Source organism: Balaenoptera borealis (assembly GCF_965194805.1).
Source record: "Balaenoptera borealis genome assembly, chromosome: 11".
Taxonomy (NCBI): domain Eukaryota; kingdom Metazoa; phylum Chordata; class Mammalia; order Artiodactyla; family Balaenopteridae; genus Balaenoptera; species Balaenoptera borealis.
Window position 1 is genome coordinate 70,843,487 of NC_138868.1, and position 19,788 is coordinate 70,863,274.

The 19,788-nt window shown below is 52.3% G+C and overlaps 1 protein-coding gene across 1 annotated transcript in view; it reads right to left on the reverse strand.

Annotated features, from left to right (window-relative positions):
- Positions 1-629: 629 nt before the first annotated feature.
- Positions 630-19,788, reverse strand: part of SMCO4 (single-pass membrane protein with coiled-coil domains 4) — a 71,536-nt gene continuing 52,377 nt past the window's right edge. The window contains exon 3 of the mRNA XM_082340543.1: positions 630-1,398. Within this exon, the coding sequence (XP_082196669.1) occupies positions 1,131-1,310 (180 nt within the window). The 5' untranslated portion in view covers positions 1,311-1,398 and the 3' untranslated portion in view covers positions 630-1,130. The remainder of the gene's footprint in view (positions 1,399-19,788) is intronic.

Genomic DNA, 19,788 nt, shown 5'->3' on the forward strand with positions numbered 1-19,788 from the left:
ACACGCCTGTGCAATCAGCGAGCGAGTCATGCAGCCACCGAGATTAGACAAGCACTTGTCTCCCTACAAATCTCCCCCTAATCAGCAGTGACAGAGGAACAGACACCCTCAGAGCAGTTACCATGAATCTGACTTCCAAAAAGGGTCCACTCCACCAGGCACCAGGACGGCTAACGATGCCCTAAAATACAACGAAGCAACCCTTCCAGCACAGCCAATTTGCATCCAAAACTCAGCTGGACTGTTGACAATTTGTACCCTTTCTGCAGGAACAGAACCAAGCCTGACCTTTACCTCCAGGACCACGTCTGTGTTGCTGTTTGCTAACTGGTGTCAAAAGCAGTTGTGGTCTCATTCCAATTAGAACTCTTATTTTTGCTGGAACAGACCAATTTATGCATCCTTTCTGGCCCTCTCAAGAGTCTCTCAATCTTAAAATGAGCCAGTCAAAAAACCACAATTTTACCGGAAGTGATTCACAGCAGGGAGTGAAGGGGGAGATGGAGAAAGCCCAGAGGACTGGAGGCGAAGGGGACATACTTCCCGGCCAGGGGGCCCGCACAGACAGCACCTTCCTGGGCTCCCGGGAGAGCAAGGCCACCTCCTGGCAAAACAAGATAAACATCCGGTTTAAGGCTATTATCTCCTTTATTCAAAAAATAAATATTTCACTTTTGAGTCGGCATATTTCAAATCACATGAAGCACAGAGAAGAAATACAGTCCCTTTGGAAATCATGAACACGTGTAGGAAAGAGTCATGCTCAAAGCAAAGGGGATGGGGTGAGCACTGATTCCAACTGATCCACGACCCAGAGATGCCTCCTCTCACCAGGTGGAGCTACATATCGATTGTAGGCGAGAAAAACACACACACACACACACACACACACACACAGGCTTTGAAGTCTGAAAGGCACATGAAGTGGACCATAAGGTGTATGGCACATTCACTGATAAAGCGTTCCCTATTCCCTTCCAAGAAAAGTGGAGAAACTTTAATCAAGTCACAGACCAGAGAAGACAGGGTACTCTGGCTCAGAGCTCAGCATCAGGAAGATCTCTGCGGATGAAAGCCATTCTTCTTCTGCTCTCCCCTCCCGCGCCTCCTCTCTGGGGGGGGGAGGTCCCTCACTCGGTGATGGCGGGGCGCGTGGCCACGTACACGAACACCACGATCAGCAGCACGACCACAGCCAGCGTGGGCAGCACCACCGTGGTGATCTGCTGCCGGGCCTCCTGCATGGCCTGCTTCCGCTCCTTCTTATCCTTGGACGTCTCCTTCTTGGGCTTCCCCTTGAGCTGCCGCATCTTTCCTAGGGGATGCTGGGAGGGTCCGTCCGGAGAGGGATTTGAATGAAGGAAGGGTCACGCTCCTCTGGTCAAGGTGCAGAATCTCCTGTAGAGAGAACCATGATCAAGAATGAACGGAAAAAAAAAAAAAAAAACAAAGAATGAACGGAGTGGGGCTTCCCTGGTGGCGCAGTGGTTGAGAATCTGCCTGCCAATGCAGGGGACACGGGTTCGAGCCCTGTGTCTGGGAAGATCCCACATGCCGCGGAGCAACTAGGCCCGTGACCCACAACTGCTGAGCCTGCGCATCTGGAGCCTGTGCCCCGCAACGGGAGGGGCCGTGATAGTGAGAGGCCCGCGCACTGCGATGAAGAGCGGCCCCCGCTCGCCGCAACTGGAGAAAGCCCTCGCACAGAAACGAAGACCCAACACAGCTAAAAATAAATAAATAAATAAATAAATAAAGTAGCTATTAAAAAAAAAAGAATGAACGGAGTGAAAGGAAAAGGACTCGCAAAGTCAAAGGCAAACGCTAAAGCAGGAAGAGTATCTGCAACTTAGCAGCCCAAGGATTAAGGACAGAAGAGGACTTGTAGCCCCTCTGAGTGGTGGGTGGTGGGGATAAGCAGGATGTTCCTGGGGCTCTGTCACCGTCAGCGCTTCTGCAGGTGTGCTGTGCACTGGTAACCAGCACACTGAGACAGGGCCTCTCAGCTCCAGGGGCAGCTGGCCAGGCGCCGGGCACCAGATGAACAAGACTGCTTTCATGACACGAAGGGACTGGGAAGCACTAACTATGCCGCCTGCACTCAGCGGAAAGGGGGGCACCCTTCTCCCTTCCAAGGCCCCACCTATTTACTTCATTGTTCTAAATCCCACCATCTCCCCAGCCAACCTCCAGCACTGAACCACCGGCAGCCTGCAGATCCCAGGACCGTGGCTCCCTTCCTGCCCGAGCCCAGGGCCTGATAGCAGGCCGCGGCAGCCTCACTGGGGCCGAAGAGAGCCCGGAGGCACCGACTTCTCTGATCTCCATTTGATCCTCTACCCATCCACCCAAACCTTCCTGAGCACCTCCTATGTGCCAGGCTCTGCGGGAGGAGCTGAGGAAGAGGTGGAACACTCGGGGCTGTGCTCGCAGAGCCCACGGTCTAGGGGTGCGCCCTGGGTTGCAAGCAGAGTGGAGAGCTGGGTCAGACAGATGATAAAGAGAGACCAGCTGAGCCTTCGGTCCAGCCACCCACTCAGCCTAGGATCTTGTAAATTCTGTGCCCCGTGGAGGTGCTCAGGTGGTGAAGTGGTGCTGTCAGGGGCCTGGGGAATGAATCAAAGGCCGTGGGTAACTACAGAGCAACAGCTCCATACGAGTCCGATTCTGAGCTTTACACAACAGTAACAGACTTTGGCTGATTCAAGGTGAGATGGAGTTAACGCAGAGGCCTTTGGCACCTCACAGGATCCCCAGAAAAGAGGACCTGGCTCAGGAAATAAGCAGGACAAGGAGCTGTGCAGCCATCACCTGAGCCCCACTCACACCACGAGCCTGGAGGAGGCCTCAGGCTGTATCATCACCTGGACACTGCCGCTGGAGCAGGGAGCACTGAGGCCACCACTACTGCCCCTGGAAACCAGACGGAGCTGCTGTCACTGCCTTCAGGATGAATTCTCCAGGGCCCTGGCTTCTCTGTGTCACCAGGTGCATGTGACCAGCCAAGCTGAGACCCAATATACCCGCAGCCTACCCTTCCAACCTCTATAAGCAGGGGGAGTGTTTCTAAACACAGTGAAGGAGTGGGGGGCTGGATACTGGGCAGGGAAATAAAAAAGACAAATGCCCTTCATAACATCCTGGGGGACTGGTAGAGAGGCACTCTCTGAGGCAGAGGAGCAGTGTACCCCAATATTCCTCTAACAAAGAGACTTTTGTATCACGATACTGTGTTCCCAGTTTTGCCCCAGGACAGTGGGTGGCCTGTCACCACCCTGATGAGGAAGATGACATTTACACCTAAGTGAACGTGTCAAGTGGCAGGCAGGACGTGGAATGTGGGTTCCGAGACGGGAAAAGTCTTGTGTGACTCTCCCTGTTGGTAGAGGGATCCTAACCTCACCACTCCTCTCATCCCCGACTGGACCCCAGAATTTTCTTCCTATTATCCATAATCAGGCGGAGTTCCTCCTGGTACAAGAGGGCTGAAATTATTGCACTGGAATGACATGATGCCAGCCAAAAGCAAATATTAAAGTTCTGGAGAGCCCCATTTAGGCAAATTTACGCCTTCCATCAGGCTTTTGAAAACAGCCACTCTTAACTTCCTTAAGACCTGACAGGTGTAGGAACCCCCGGCTTTAAAAATTCTCCTTTTCATGGGCTTCCCTGGTGGCGCAGTGGTTGAGAATCTGCCTGCCGATGCAGGGGACATGGGTTCGAGCCCTGGTCTGGGAGGACCCCACATGCCGCGGAGCAACTGGGCCCGTGAGCCACAACTACTGAGCCTGCGCGTCTGGAGCCTGTGCTCCGCAACAAGAGAGGCCGCGACAGTGAGAGGCCCGCGCACCGCGATGAGGAGTGGCCCCCGCTTGCCGCAACTAGAGAAAGCCCTCGCACAGAAACGAAGACCCAACACAGCCAAAAATAAACAAATAAATAAGTAAATTAAAAAAAAAAATTCTCCTTTTCAAATCTTTCAGAGAACTTGCAGGCAGACCTGGGTTCAAACTAAGGACATGCAACTTACTGGCTGAACGGCTTTGGGCTTCAGGAGGCCTCAGTGTCATCATCTGAACAATGAGGACAACTTCTCTCAGAAGGAGTGACTGAGGATTTGAAAAGAAAACACTCCTCGCGGCGCTCGGCCCGCCCACACCTGGCAGCCGCTTCCTCCCTCCCCACCGCTTGCCCGCTGCGGGGCCCTGGTCAGAGCTCACGGAGTTCACCAGCCTCAGCCGCCCCCGGGGAGGCGGTCTAATGGCAGTGCCCCGCCCGCAGGACCGCGGTGAGGCTGAGACAAGAATCCGGGTAACACGGCACCTGGCACGGAGGAGGCACCGGATCCACGTTAGCTGACGCTCCTGAAGCCCACCCAACAAACAGCCTGCGGGGAGACGGGCAGGCTTGTGACCCCCCCCTCAGAGATGAGGAGACCAAGGGGCAAGAGGAAGAACGTCTTGTGCACGGTCAGCTGGTCTGTGAATAGTAGCTAACAGAGCAGTGGATGGCATGCCTTGTCCAAAGCTATGAGCCATGGTCTGTTCTCTCCCTGACACAGCTTCACGAAGTTGTCTGAAAAGAGACAGGCCATTGGCAGCACTCTGATTTGCAGCCATTTCCCTGTGGACCTAATGGCCTGTGAAAAGAGGAGGATCCCACTGTGGCCCGTCACCCAGCCCCCCACAGGACCCCTCACAGGGCCCATCACAAGATCCTCCCACAGGACACCTCACAGGATCCTCCCACAGGACCCCTCACAGGATTCTCCCACAGGACCCCTCGCAGGGCACCTCACAGGATTCTCCCACAGGACCCCTCGCAGGGCCCATCACAAGATTCTCCCACAGGACCCCTCACAGGATTCTCACACAGGACCCTTCGCAGGACCCCTCACAGGATTCTCCCACAGGACCCCTCACAGGATCCTCCCACAGGACCCCTCACAGGGCCCATCACAAGATTCTCCCACAAGACTCCTCACAGGGCCCATCACAAGATTCTCCCACAGGACCCCTCGCAGGGCACCTCACAGGATTCTCCCACAGGACCCCTCGCAGGGCCCATCACAAGATTCTCCCACAGGACACCTCACAGGATTCTCACACAGGACCCTTCGCAGGACCCCTCACAGGATTCTCCCACAGGACCCCTCACAGGATCCTCCCACAGGACCCCTCACAGGGCCCATCACAAGATTCTCCCACAGGACCCCTCACAGGGCCCATCACAAGATTCTCCCACAGGACCCCTCGCAGGGCACCTCACAAGATTCTCCCACAGGACCCCTCTCAGGGCCCATCACAAGATTCTCCCACAGGACCCCTCACAGGGCCCATCACAAGATTCTCCCACAGGACACCTCACAGGATTCTCACACAGGACCCTTCACAGGACCCCTCACAGGATCCTCCCACAGGACCCCTCACAGGGCCCATCACAAGATTCTCCCACAGGACCCCTCACAGGGCCCATCACAAGATTCTCCCACAGGACACCTCGCAGGATTCTCCCACAGGACCCCTCGCAGGGCCCATCACAAGATTCTCCCACAGGACCCTCACTGGATTCTCCCACAGGACACCTCGCAGGGCCCCTCACAGGATTCTCCCATAGGAACCTCACTGGATTCTCCCTCAGGACACCTCACAGGATTCTCCCACAGGACCCTCACTGGATTCTGCCACAGGACACCTCACAGGGCCCCCCCAGAGGACTGGCCGCAGGCAGGCAGCACCAGAGGCCCAGAGTTAACAAGCGCCCCAGCCCCGCTCCTTCGGCTGCTGCCTGCATCCTCCCACAGAGGTGTGGTGGACATTCATAGGCACCAGCCCCCGTGACGACCAGCTCTTGACATTTGTGAGATGCATTCAGAAGCTCTCCAAGGCTTAAAAAAAGGCCTCGTCACTGGGGACAGTGCAGGTCTGGTCAGGATTTAAAGGACGAACACGCCAGCCTGAAGTCTGGGGTCTCGGTCAGGCTCCAGTGGGTGGCCTCCCTGATCCCACCCACCTGTGCTGTGGGCCTCAAACCACAGCCCGGCACTCTCCCTGGGGCTGAAGAGAGAGTGGTGAGGAGGGAGGGAAAACACCGCTGAGACGACAACTGAGGGGAGGGAAAAGGGCCCAGCAGGACAAAGGCTGGGGAAGAGCCGCAGGCAGAGGGAGCGGAAGGAACCAGAAGGGTGGCAGGAGGGGAACCGCAGAGGGCACAGAGGCCAGGCCATCCACAGGCTGGCGGGTCATGGTGAGGAGCCGGGATTCACTCCGAAAGCAGCACGAGGCACTGAAGGGCTTCACACGGGGAGGTGCAAGTTTAAAAAAGCTCCTCTGGCCGGTCTGTGGAGACTGGGGTCCAGGGGAATGAAAAGGGAGGCCCTTAGAGCAGGGCAGGGAGGGCCAGGGGTGGCTCAGACTTGGTGGGGAGGGCCAGTGGTGATGGAGAGGAGGATGGAGTGGGCTTTTATTTGGGGGGTACCTAATGACATATTAGACATGGCACATGAGGGAAAGAGAATAACGGGTGGACCTAAGGTTTGGAGCTTGAGCATCTGGCTGGATGGTGATCTGGCCTTATGAGGTGAGAGAGAATGGCAGGAAGGGGGGATGGATTTGAGAAAGGACATTAAGGGCTCTGTTCACATCTATCCATGTGTGAGGATGCCTATTAGACATCACCATGGAAATATCAAGGAGGCGGTTGAGGACATGAGTCAAGAGCTCGGTCTGAGCTGAAGATCTATATTTGGAAGTCATCAGCCACTGATGAGGTGAGCTCACCAAGGACAAGGTAGATGGAGAAGAGGGCCAGGCCCGAGCCCTGAGCATCTGACAGTCAGAGAACAGGAGGGGAAGGGCAAGCAAAGAAGCCTGTGGAGAAGAGGCAAGTGAACAAGAGAAGTGTGGGGTCCCAGGGACCAAGAGTCAAGAAGAGCGCTGCTTCAGAACGCCACCGAGACAAAGTGAAGATAAAGCAGCAGCCATTGGATCTGGCGACTTGGAGAACTGACAAGAGGAACTTCAGTGGAGTGCGCCAATCAGCCTCTATTTCAGAAACCTAAACTGAGAAACATGAAGGCACACAAGCTGGAAAATCCTGCAGATGGGGGCACCGGGGAAGCCATCTGACGCCATGTGCGGAAGACAACAGAGGAAGCCAAGCTGGGGAGAGGAGACGGGAGACCAGGGGAGCACTCTGAGAGCTGGAGACTGGGGACTCTGCTCTTATGTTTCCAGCACAGCCCCTGCGAGGCCCAGCTCTATACAGCCTCCTGAGCTGAGTTATGCTGACCTGTTTCTGAATCTTAGGATAGACATCTCTTTGAACTTGAGCTGGCCCCAGTGGGTCTCTGTACCTTCCAACGAAGGAGCCCTGGCTAAAATGATTACTCCAGTTTTACAAATGAGGAGTCCAAAGCCTTGCCACTGTCACAAAATTAGGGGTGGCAGAGTCAAAAGTCAAACCCACATCAGCCTGACCCCGAAGCCTGAATAGTCTAACCATCCTCCGGTGCCTTCCCCACGCACCTTCCCGGCCCTTTACCCACTTTGGGGCCACGTCATTGCTCACCAGCCCCTTGCAGAGAGGAAATCAGAGATGAAGCTCGTCAGGTGCAGTCTGGCTCTTTCCCAGCAAGCAGCCCAGGCAGGATAGAGGAGCCACTAGCCGAGTTCCAGCTTTACAACCCGACCATGACTGCCACCTGGCCACCCCCCGGCCTCTAGCTCCCCTAACCAAGGGAACGGAAACTTCACAGACACTTGAGTTCCACCAATGCCCCTCCCCCACCAACAAGCCCATGGCAACTGGTCAGCACTGGAATGTTCCAACCGGTCCCCGGTGTGCGTGGGCAGACGGGAAGGGGGCAGAGAGGAAGGGGAAACACATCCTTTCAGATAGAATCATTTTATGATTTTTTGGCTGAGCTTCCCAGTCTTTTTTCTATATATATATATACATATATTGTGCACACACACGCTTATTAAAATCCTTATGTGTATTTCTTCCTACTTAGAAATCATACATGACAGCCTTAGAACCTATTAGGGAAACAGCCAGGAGCAGAGGTAAGAACGTGGGTTTGAAACCAGGTTTGAGCCTCAGCTCTGCCATGTCTAGTTATACAACCCTGGGCAATGTACTTAATCTCTCATGCCCTGACTTTCCTCCTCTGTAAAGTGGGATAAGAAAACCTGCTTTGTAGAGTCATTGGAGGAGAAAGACTGAAGTATTATCTGAAGTATTGATTAACAGGCCAAACCAGATGCTCAGTAAATGGTACAGAGTAACTCCCTTTCCAGGGAGCTTTTTCCAGTGCAGATGCACGTACGGAGGGAGGTACCAGGGAACGCTGCCCTTTTTTTGGTTTTGAACCATATAACCCCTGGATGATGGAACCCCCCAGTTTCTTTCTCTTCCCTGCTGAAAACCACCAGTTACCAGTCTGCTGCTGGGCAGGTCTTCCCAGAGGCTTGATGGGAGAAGAAGGTTGGCTTGGGCAATTGAGGGAAGGTTCAGGATCACAGAGACCACCCCCAGCTCCCGTATCCCAGGCAGGCTAATGCTGCACTGCCCAGGATGGCAGCCACTCGTCACATATGGCTACTAGCACTGGAAACGTGGCTGTGGTCCAAACTGAGCTGTAGTGTGAAATACACACCAGAGTTGGAAGGCTCCGTACCAAAAGAAAGAATATAAACCGTCTCATTAAAATCTTCCATACTAATTACAAGAAATGATAACATTTTGGATATACTGGGTTCGATAAAATGTATTATTAAATTAATTTCACCTTTTTTTTTTTTTTTTTTTTTTACTGTCTTAATGTGGGCTACTCAAAAACTTTAAATTCCGTGAGTGGCTCACACGGCACTTTAACTGGGCAGTGCTGTGCCTGCCCCGTGCAATAAGCACCAGGTTCAGCCCCCTGATAAGCTTCCCACATCACGGCCTCGACTCACAATGGTGAGGACTCCGGGGCCCTCACAGCCCCGCCCCAATGGATCTCTCCAGCCTCATCATACCTCACATGACCCACGGCTACCAACACGCCTGAGTGCCCACCCCACACGCTCACATCCCATGCCGGTGCCCGTGCAGGAGCTCTGCCGCATGCCCTCCCCCATGCACCAGCGTCCTCCTGGTACAGACACCCATCCTTGGTCACCCCTGTGCCTGGCCTTCAGCACTCACTCCCCAGTGCCGTCTCGGCACTCGGTTTACGCCTTTATTGCAGCACTGACCAGTGGCCGCCGCCTAACTGGCTGGGCCCCTGATGTCCCCACTGGACTAAGCACGCCTCTGGGAGCAAATGTGTCTTGCTAGTAATAATATTGCCCTGGGCTGGCAGGATGCCTCTCACATAACAGGTGCTCAGCAAGCATCTCTGGATCGAACACCAAAGCTGGAGGACAAGCGGTCATCTTACGTACTAAGCACAGAGTTACAGCAGAAAATTCTACAGGAGAGGAGAAAAAGTTATAGCAGAAGATAATAAACCAGCCAGCTACCACTTAGAAATGCTCCTTTCATTCTCAACACAAGATTGGTATTCTCACTCCCATTTTACTTGAAAAAGATGAGATTCAGAAAAGTATGGGGACCTCCCTGGTGGCGTAGTGGTTAAGAATCCGCCTGCCAATGCGGGCGACACAGGTTTGATGCCTGCTCCGGAAAGATCCCACATGCTGTGGAGCAATGAAGCTCGTGCGCCACAACTACTGAGCCTGCGCTCTAGAGCCCGTGAGCCACAACTACTGAGCCTGCGTGCCACAACTACTGAAGCCCAAGTGCCTAGCGCCCGTGCTCCGCAACAAGAGAAGCCACCGCAATGAGAAGCCCACACACCACAACGAAGGGTAGCCCCGCTCGCCGCAACTAGAGAAAGCCCGTGCGCAGCAACAAAGACCCAACGCAGCCAAAAATAAATAAATAAAATAAATAAATTTATGAAAAAAGAAAAAAAGAAAAGTATGGTGACTTGCCCAAGATCAAAGACCATTAGGAAACCAGCACAGTCTCAACCCTAGTATAAAATCCGTAACAATCACTCATTAAATATTGAGTGAAATGAATGGACTGAGGATCTGAACTCAGACCTAATTCCAAAGCTCACCCATCCTCTCTGCATGACCCCACAGTGACAGTGCCTCCAGGTCAGCCCACAATTAAGAACAGCAGCTATCACATCCCGAAGGCTCACTACCTGTCAGGCTACCGCACTAAAGCCCTCTACAAACACGCAAACCGCACTGCGGCTTTTATCCCATTTTTCAGACAAGGGAACTGAAGCTCAGAGAAGGGCCCAGGTAGTAAGTCAGAGTGCATCTGGGATTCAGACCCAGCTCTGTCTGCCTCCCACCCAACCCAGCTGCCTCCAAGTAGCCGGGCCATCCCATGCAGTGACGGGACACAGGGTCAAGAGTCCATGGCGGGTTCCTGCCCGTGAGCTCTGGAGGCTGAGGACACAAGGAGGGAGGGTGTGTGGGCAGGAGCCTGTCTCACGTGGCAGCGGATAAAGCCTGTTCCTTACTTGCTCCGACTCCCAGAAGGTGTCCTGGGCTTAAAGACGCACTGCAGGTTGCTTGAACGCTCCTGGTGGGCCAGGCTGCTCAGAAAGAAGGCCCCCAGGATGCCCCAGGCTGCTGCAGGGGCGCCCGCTGAGACCAGCACGTCCAGGCAACAACGTTAAGTGGCCGCAGACTGTGTCGGCTGCACCCGTTCCTCCCCACACAGGCGATGCGAGGACAGACACCAGGCCCAGGTGGCGGCCCGCCTGGAGGGCCACTCCCAGGGATGGAGGCCAGAGACTGCCCGCCCATCCTCCACGCTGTCCACCTTTCCACAGCCCTGCAGCTCTCCTGTCTCCAGAAAAGGCGGTGTAACATGCTCGCTGAGAAAATGGCTGCGTTTTTCTCCTACTGCAAAATCAGGAACGCAAACGAATAAACGACACGTAAGAAGGGTGTCTGTGGGGCAGACCTCCACCAGCTCTTCTCTTGGCTGCGTCATTATCAACATGAAGCATCAGGAGCGCTGCACCACTCCATGCTCTACGCCGTGAGCCCAGGGAAGCTGCCCTGAGTTCAGGGAAACCTAAATTGCGCGCCGAGAGCAGCAGCTCTGTGGCTCATGGCGTGTGCTCACATCACTGTACGTCCCTGGGGTTTAGCCGTAATGGGCCGTGATCACCTCACTTCTGTCTGCCGCAGAGACGGGGACAGGGGGTGGGCAGGCCACCAAGAGAACTGAGCGGGATGGGACTCCCGACACCCGCTAGGCACCAGCTGATCACACAAGCGCCTTCCCGGGAACACAGACGTGAGCAGTGAGAGCTCGCGGGCTCCAGCGCCCCGCTGCCGACCGGCCTCAGAGGTCGGGGCGCTCTCGACCGGCTGGCCCGTCGGGAGGATCAGAGCCACAGGCGGAAGCTGACAGGCACAAACACGTGCACATACTTCTCTCACCGAGGGTGAAGGAAGAAGAAACTATGCCATTTGGCGGTGGCAGTGTCAGCTACTCCTAAATAAAAACCCGAGAACACAAAAGAACTTTGGGGTGGGTTGCTGAATAACGCAGACATAAAAAGCTAGGGTTCTCAATAAATTGGATAAGTGACGTTCCTGCAAAGTGCTTTCCTGTGCAGTATTCATTTCCTCCTCATGGTAACTCTTCGTCTTACCTATTATTGTCCTTTTTCACAAGAAAAAGAGCAGACGGAGCAATTAAGCTCACGTCTGGGTTTTAATCCCCATCCTGGCACTTCTGGGGTCTGTGGCCCTGGGCAAGGAACTTAACCTCTTAGACCTTCAATTACTCTGTCTGTAAAACAGGGATAAAACTACCTAGCATTTAAATATTTTTTGAGCATCAACTATATGTCGGGAGACATGCTGGATAGTTTACAGGGAATGTGGGAGACAGGCAACCAACAAATGAACAGAATATGTGTCTCATACATGATGCTACGTGTTTTAGAGAAAATAAGAACAGAGGCTGCAAATTTAGAGAAATCAATCAAGGAAGGCTTCATGTGAAAGTGACACCGGACCAGAGACTCAAAGGAGGTGAGGAAGTGACCTGTGCAAGATGGGGGCCACCGGAGGGCTCTGCTTGTGCTAAGGAAAAGCACTGCTGGACGACTGACTGCAGGGGGTAAGGGCTGAGGCCAGGAGCTCGGTGAGGACATGAGTGAATTATTCAGGAGGTACATGGTGGCTTGGTCCCAGGGAGGGGCAGATGTGGGGAAAAGTGGTCGGGTACGTTGAGGGGACAGCCAACATGATTCACCAGCAGATTGGAACTGGAGTGTGAAAAGATAAAACAATGAAAGGCTCTATGGCTCAAGGAAGTGCAGGAATGGAGGCGCCACGTAGGGGTGTGGGGACAATGGGATGGGTCAAGTTTGAGACGCGATTAGCTGTCCGCAGTGGAGACACTGAGCAGGCAGCTGGATGCAGGAGGCTGTGCTTGGGGAGAGAGCTGGGCTGGAGACAGGAGCGTGGCAGCTGTCAGCAATGCAAGCCGCCAGGCTGGGGAGCGAGCGCAGACAGAGAGGGGCCAGTGCGCTCTGAGGTTTAGGACTTGCAGAGTTGAAGAGCAACCAGCAAGAGACTAAAAAGGTATGAAAGGAAGAAAACTGGAAGTGTAAGGTGTCTTGGAAGGCAAGTGCAGACAGTGTTCCAGGAAGAAGGAGGCGCTCATCAGGCCTGGTCACGTGTAGGTCATCGGTGACCTGAGGGGAGAGTTTTGGTGGGGTGGCGAGGTGGGGAGGGGGCCCAGATCTGAGGGGGTCCCAGGGAGGCAGGGAGCAGGCTAGAGAACGGAGACCACGAGTCAGCAGTGCTTCTCAAGGTAGGACTCGGGGGCTGAGTGTCTGCACTGCAATCCCACTCCTGCCATTTATCAGCCCGGTGACCTCGGGCAAGTTCCTTAATCTTTCCGTGCCTCACATTTCTCACCTGGAAAATGGGGATAATAATCCCTTAAGGAATTGATATATGAGACTAATGCCTGGTCCGTAGTATTTCCTATGTAAGTATCATCATCCGTCATCAACATCATCATCATCATCACTACGAAAATAGGGTCAGAATCAGAAGGGGATATGAGGACAAGAGTTTTGTTCTACTTGTTTGTTTTTTAAGGCACTTATAGAATGTTTGTGTTACAGGGGAACATGGATCAGGAGAAGGAAGGAAAAAGAAGTGCTGGCGAGCCACCCAGGGGAGCTGGAGCACCAGCTGGGCTGGCCCTGGATGGGCCCAATGTGACTGTGGGAGTCTGTGCAAGTTCTCACCGGGCTATTGCTGGTTCTCAGTGAAATGGGAAGAAGGTCATCAGCTTGGGAGGCAGGAAGGGGGAGGAGATGCTGGAGTCTGAAGAGAGAGAAGCTGTGAAACAGCAGTCAAGCGGGATGGATGCATTAGAGCACGACGGGTGACCACCAGCCTGCAGTCAGAGGCCTCAGATCTTAGAGCGAGGCGGTTGGGGGGTGGCACCAACGCGCAGGTGCAGGTACAGGGGATGGAGTCGGGGGATGTTAGACTTAACCAGGACAGGATTTTGTCAGGCCACTATGACACAGTGAGAAGAATACAATGTGAGGGTTACATGAGATTGCAAAAGAAAAGCGCCTGGCCCGGGACCTCGCATCTGAAACGCTGCCGCTGTTCAGGCTTAAGTGGCCTGTCCAAGGAGCCCCACTCCCTCCACGTGCACCTCCCTGACCCCCAACACACACAGAGCTCAGGAGCGGAAAACTCTGCAGGAGCCTCAATTCTGCTCATTCCACTAAGCCACGTCCCTCCCTTTTCTGTTCAAGTTACTGTCACGTTTCCCAGGCCTCTCCTGCTGGTCTCAGAGAACAAAGAAGGCCATGTGAGGGAGGGCAGAATAGTCCCCGCACGCTTCTTCCAAGAACCAGCGGTGAAGAGGCTCTCCCAGCCTTGAGGAAATACTGGCTTTCAGGGACCTGCCTTGCAATTCCACCAAGCTCTGCAGGTGCGGCTCAACCATCAGCTCCTCCCACTGAAGAGGGGTGGGCAAAAAGCCTTTGATGGATCTCGTTATGTAACCCGGACAAGATAGAGTTAAATTCACAGCGATCAGCAACTTCAAGCACAGTAATTTGTTTTAACTAGTTGACCTGAAGCAAACTCAACCACGGACAGGACAAAGGAGATGACTGAACAGAAACGAAGTTAAGTGAAATTCCCTTAAGAAGGTACAAAACAACGGCTTTGAAATGGTTAAGATGCACAGAAAGAAATACAATTAACAGCAGCGCACAGGGCACAAACGAAAACCAAAGTTTTATGCCATGATATGTAAGCTTATTATGTGCGACACACTCGGAAATTTTCTTTGTTTCATTTCATTAGAAAATCATGTCAGTTTAATCCCATGGAAAGTGACTTGCATCTGAAAAACACTGGATGGAGAAGACCTCAAGGCAGGAAGGGCTGATAAGTGTTTCAATCCCATTCCCAGGAGAAGTCACAGAAACACCCTGACAGTCTTTCTACCTTGATGAGTAACAGGCTCTTATGAGAATAAAAGGAAGTAATGAACGTGAAAAGTTACAAGCTCTTCTAGGTGTTGTCATTCCTTAAATGGCAATTCTTTATCCAAACCTGCAGGTTCTCTCGATTTCATCTGCTATTCAATTAGGTACTTTAAGACAGCAGGTACTAAAAGCAAGAGTCACTAATTTATCCCTTTGTTATCGACAGCTTAACTCTGGCAGCTCAAGACTAAGGCAAGGCTGGGGGGAAATTCATGAAGACATGCACACCAGCCAATTGTATGCACTGTTTTGGATTTTTTTTTAAGGCGGTGCTTCTCTAACTCTTCCATCTCAAATACGGAGAGTGGACATTCAGTCCTGGAGGCCAAGTCTGGGGCAAAGCCACTGCAAGAATAAAATTTTAATTGTGTCTTATTTTAAATGTCAAGCAATCATATATAACATTATCCCTTGCTGTTTACTCGTAACGGGCATGGCACTGTGATAAGAGCCTGCCGTGGCTCTCACTGCGTCCCAGGCTCCCATCTTAGAGGCGAGAAATGGGGTTTTGAGAGGTTATGTAACTCGCCCAGGACCACGAAGCAAATAAGTGGTGGGACAGATTCAAACGCACCCAGTCTGGTTCCAGAACCCTGCTTGTAACCACTAAGCTATGTTGCATTCTCCTCCAACAACCAACCATATTTGTTTTAATATTCTTTAAATGTTACTTCCCCCAAACCTTTGGGTAAACAGGACCCACACGCACCCCAGGGCTCTGCCTACACGCTGGGGAACACTTGGGCCATGCAGAGCCACGAGTCCGCCAGAACTCCTCTGCCTTCCTCACGCTCCTGGGGCCGGAAGCGGGCTCACAGCCCTTCTCTCCTAGACGCGGAGCACCGTCCTCATGTTCTCTTAGGCATGAACTTCATTAACAACCAACATATCACGAGCACCCGTTGTTTATGGCATTTTTAAAATGAAAAATTCATCCCTAAGCTAAATTACAGCAAGGTAATTACAGCGCCTGGCTGATGGCAGACATACTGAGAGAGAGTGAGGGATTGACGGAAGCATCAAATGCAAACAGCAGCCGCAACTACATGCGCCCAAGACTGCACGCCTGGGCCTTCCTCAAATACAGAGACTGGGGCTCACCCCACCCAGAGGGCCAGCTTCAGAAAGAGACGGGCAAGCTCTCACATCCATTCATTTATTCCACAGACACTTGCTGGGCACCTAAGTGTTGGGGACGAGCCAATCACACACAGAGTCACTCACTCGCCAATTCATTCCATCAAACACTTAGCGGGCACCTACCACATGCCAGGCACTGCTCAACTGCTGTGCATATACAGAGGGATGAACTGACTGGTCCATCTCATCAGTTACTGATTCACCTCGATGCGTTAGGCACTGTCCGGGCAGTGGGGACGGAATAATGAACAACACAAAGTTCTGGCTCTGACGGAACGTACATTCCAGGAAAAGGAGGCAGACGAGAGACAAATAAATATGTAGTGTGTCAAGGAGTGAAGTGCTACGAAGAAAGACAAAGCAGCATAAGGTGACAGAGAGCGGGGGACGTGATGTAATACAGACAGCATTACAAGGGGCTGCATGTCTGATTAGAGAGCAGAGGCCACAGAAAAAGGTGGGAGCAAGCCTCGAGCAGGACTAGGGCAGGAGGGCGCCTGAAACGAGTGTGCCTTTGCAGCACCGCGATGCAGGGTCACGGGGGCCCGCGGCTGTCAGCCGGTGAGCGAGAAGACCACTCCAAAGAGGGCGCTACAGACCCACTGGCGAAGGCTCAAAGCCCACCATTTGTGCTTCACTGCAGGCCCTGACTGCTGCCAAAATCCAAATACTCTGCCAAAGGCAGGCAGTAAACTGGGCTGCTCTCCAATATTTACCCAGTGGCATGTCAGGTGTTCTCTGGAGTCTCCGAAGGGTCAGCTTGGGGTCGGGGGAGGAGAAGGACCCCATCAGACAATGAGCTCGGGCTGCTGAAGTGGGGTTTGCCGCTAACGAAGTGATACGTATTTGATCTTTAATTTGAAGGCCGTCTTGTTTGCTGAACCTTAAGCCGTTTTACGAACCTGAACAGTGGATGAGGACGGTTTGGGCAAAGGGCACAGAACAAGAGGCTTTGGAGCGCTGAAGACGAAATCAGCCTTGCTGATTCTGCCTGTGGCCCATCTGCGGGCGCCACAGAGACCCCGCTGACCACGGTGAGGCTGCTTCCTCAGGCAGCCCTGGTCTCAGTCACCTCCGCTTCCCCCCGCCGCCCTCACCAGGGCCTGATTATTCTCCTCCTGCCCTGACTCCAGATCCCACCCACCCCCCACCTTCAAATGAAATCAACGCTGCACCCATACTCAGAGCCCGTCTGTCCTCCCCACCCTCACCGTCTCACCCCGCACATCTTCCTGCTTCCAGCCTCCCCGTTCCTCAGTCTCCAGACAGAACGAGTTCACTTAAACCGAGGTCTCATCTTAGTCCTCCAACTAACAAGCCTTCGGTGGCCTCAGGGCCAATAACACACAGTGTGAACTTGGCCGGGCCTCCGAGGCCCCGTGTGCAGAGTACAGCCCCGTCCCCTATGTGGCATCAAGCAGCCGTTACTCCTGTCCCGCTGCTCAAGGTACAGAACAAGCCAACGCGCACTCATGCCTGGGTCTTCTCGTCTTGGCCTGCATTACACACTCTCTCTGCTGAGAAAACCTGTCTGATCCCCTTAGTCAAAATTAGGTGCCCTTTCGCCTACTTCTGCACCTTTAAAATAACCTTTCTTTCGTTCCACCTTTTCTTTTTAGAGTTCATCATTTCTGTCCACCTCCCCGAACCAGGGGTTCAGTAAGTATTTGATGAACGATCTAAGCCTGTTCCGCTTGCTAATGTTGCCCAAGCCAGAGGTCTGGGTGTTTTCCTCGATGTCTCCCCTACCCCACTCCATTCCCTGTATCAAATTGTCCCCCAAGACCTACCAGTCCCTCTTCCTAAACATCTCTCAACACATCGTCCTGCTCCATCCCCACTACCAGTAGGCCCTCGTCTGGTTCATGCGGATTTCTGCAACAGCCTAACCTGTGTTTCCCTGCCTTACCTTGCTGCTTTCTCAAGCCCTAAATAGTACAGACACTTCTAAATCCCTCTACACTGCCCAAGGATGAGTGTGGACCCGCCCCACACACTTTCGCCTTCCCAGCAAAACATATGCAGTGGTTAACTGTGAAGAATCACTGTAGAAGCAAATGCAGGAGAGGTGCACGTCTGCTTCAGGAAAGGGGTATGGATGACTCGTTTACATCTCACACATGTTTTAAAGTCCAGTTGTTGGAAACTTGTTAGCCAGAAAACATCCCTGGTGTAAATATGCACCACTTCACTCTTCAAGGTAAACAACCAACCAAATGGTGCTAAACTAATAATGAGAAAGCCAAGCTAACAGTGACTGATAATTAAACATCTAGATTCCTGGCAATTAACAACTGTCACGAATTCAAGATGGTGGTGACAGTGCACTCTTAAGAGTACTGTTTCCAAATTCTACGGGAAATCCAAGGGCCTGTGTAAGTCCACACTCCACGGGAGCCTGGAACACACCACTGCGTGCGTGGCGAGACAGCCAGACTCCTAGTGGAGGACGAGGCACTCATCCAGAAACTCCAGCCTGCGGTACAGTCGCCCCTCGGGATCCACAGAGGGTGGGTTCCAGGACCCCGCCTCCCCCATGTACCCAAGTCCCTTATATAAAATGGCATAGTATTTGCATATAAGCTATGGCACATCCTCCCATATACTTTAAATCATCTCTAGATTACTTGTAATACCTAATACAGTGTAAATGCTATGTGAATAGGCTGGTATGTGGCAAATTCAACTTTTGCTTTTCGGAACTTTCTGGCATTTTTTTTTCCAAACATTTTCGATCCGTGGTTGGTTGAATCCCCCAGTGCAGAACCCGCGTGGAGGATGGACTGTAATTTAACATCAATCACATTTCTTTTTTTTTTTTTTTTTGTGGTTTTATCTAGATGAAATTTATTCAAGATAACCTTAATCTTGAGATTTATTCTTAAGATTATGTACAACTTCATGAATTATTGAAAGTTCATGAAAACAGAAAAGTTCAGCATTAGCAAACAATACATAGTATTGTGTATTAAATTCTCATTAAATTTAAGTAAGTTGCACTCTGCCATTTATTTTGTATTGGAAGTAGTTTTGGAGATGACCCACTGAACCATATTTAGGAGGTTGAGAACCCTGTGACTGACCTTGGTGGGCTTCCACCTTAGATGCAGGTGGGTTTTGCCTCTTCTGAGGGAGGAAGGCACCTTGTAAGTTAGAGACAGTGGCCATCACATCACCTTCAATCCTTGAAATCACACCATTACCCTGGTTTTTTTTTTTTTTTTCAGTAACTTTTAATGACATCCCTGTGATTACTGGTAGATAGCCTGCAGCCATGCCTTAAACTTGGGAGTCTGTGGAATTTTGAGTCCCACACCCGTGGGAATTGATGAAAGGACTTGCATGTCTGAATCAGATCACTGCCATCCAGGAGGGAGCCTCAGAAGTCGAGACCCAGCCTACAGAATCCCTACTGTAAAATCAAACGTCCAGGATCTCCCCAGTGTAAAGTCCACTGCATGGAACGTGACTTGGAAAATCAGTCACTGTGATCTGCCGAGGAAGTCAAAAGTGAAAGGGCAAAGCATCTCACAAGTTACTTCAACATGATGGCATCAATGCTGTGGGATCTCCAGCAAGGCCCGGGGCCCAGATCGCACAGTCCCCTCTGTGGGCCATGTTGGGCACGTGGGATCCATCCCAGTGTGGGAGGAGGTCACTGACAGCTTAGAGCAAGGGAGTGAAATGATATGACAAGCATTGTTAAAGATCCCCTGGGTCCAACATGGTGAGCAGAATGGAGGGAAAGTGGAAGCAGGGCAACCGTTCAAAGGCCTTTGCAGTGACTCAGGCAAATGACGATGTCACTGGACTTGGGAGACGGATGTGGAAGGGCAGCAGAAGAATTCAAGATCTGCTTTAGAAGCATCACTAGGACTTAGTGACTGGGAGGAAGAGAAAGGTGAGAGATAACAGATGACTCCCCAGTTTCTGGCTTGAGAAAGTGAATTAACAGCTGTGCACCTTAATGAAATGAGGGGGAAGGGAGGTCTGGAAAGGGGCTGTGATAGAAGGAGAGCAAGAGTTGAAACTGAGGTGCCCATGACCTACCCAAGTTCACTAACTGCTATCAAACGTATAAA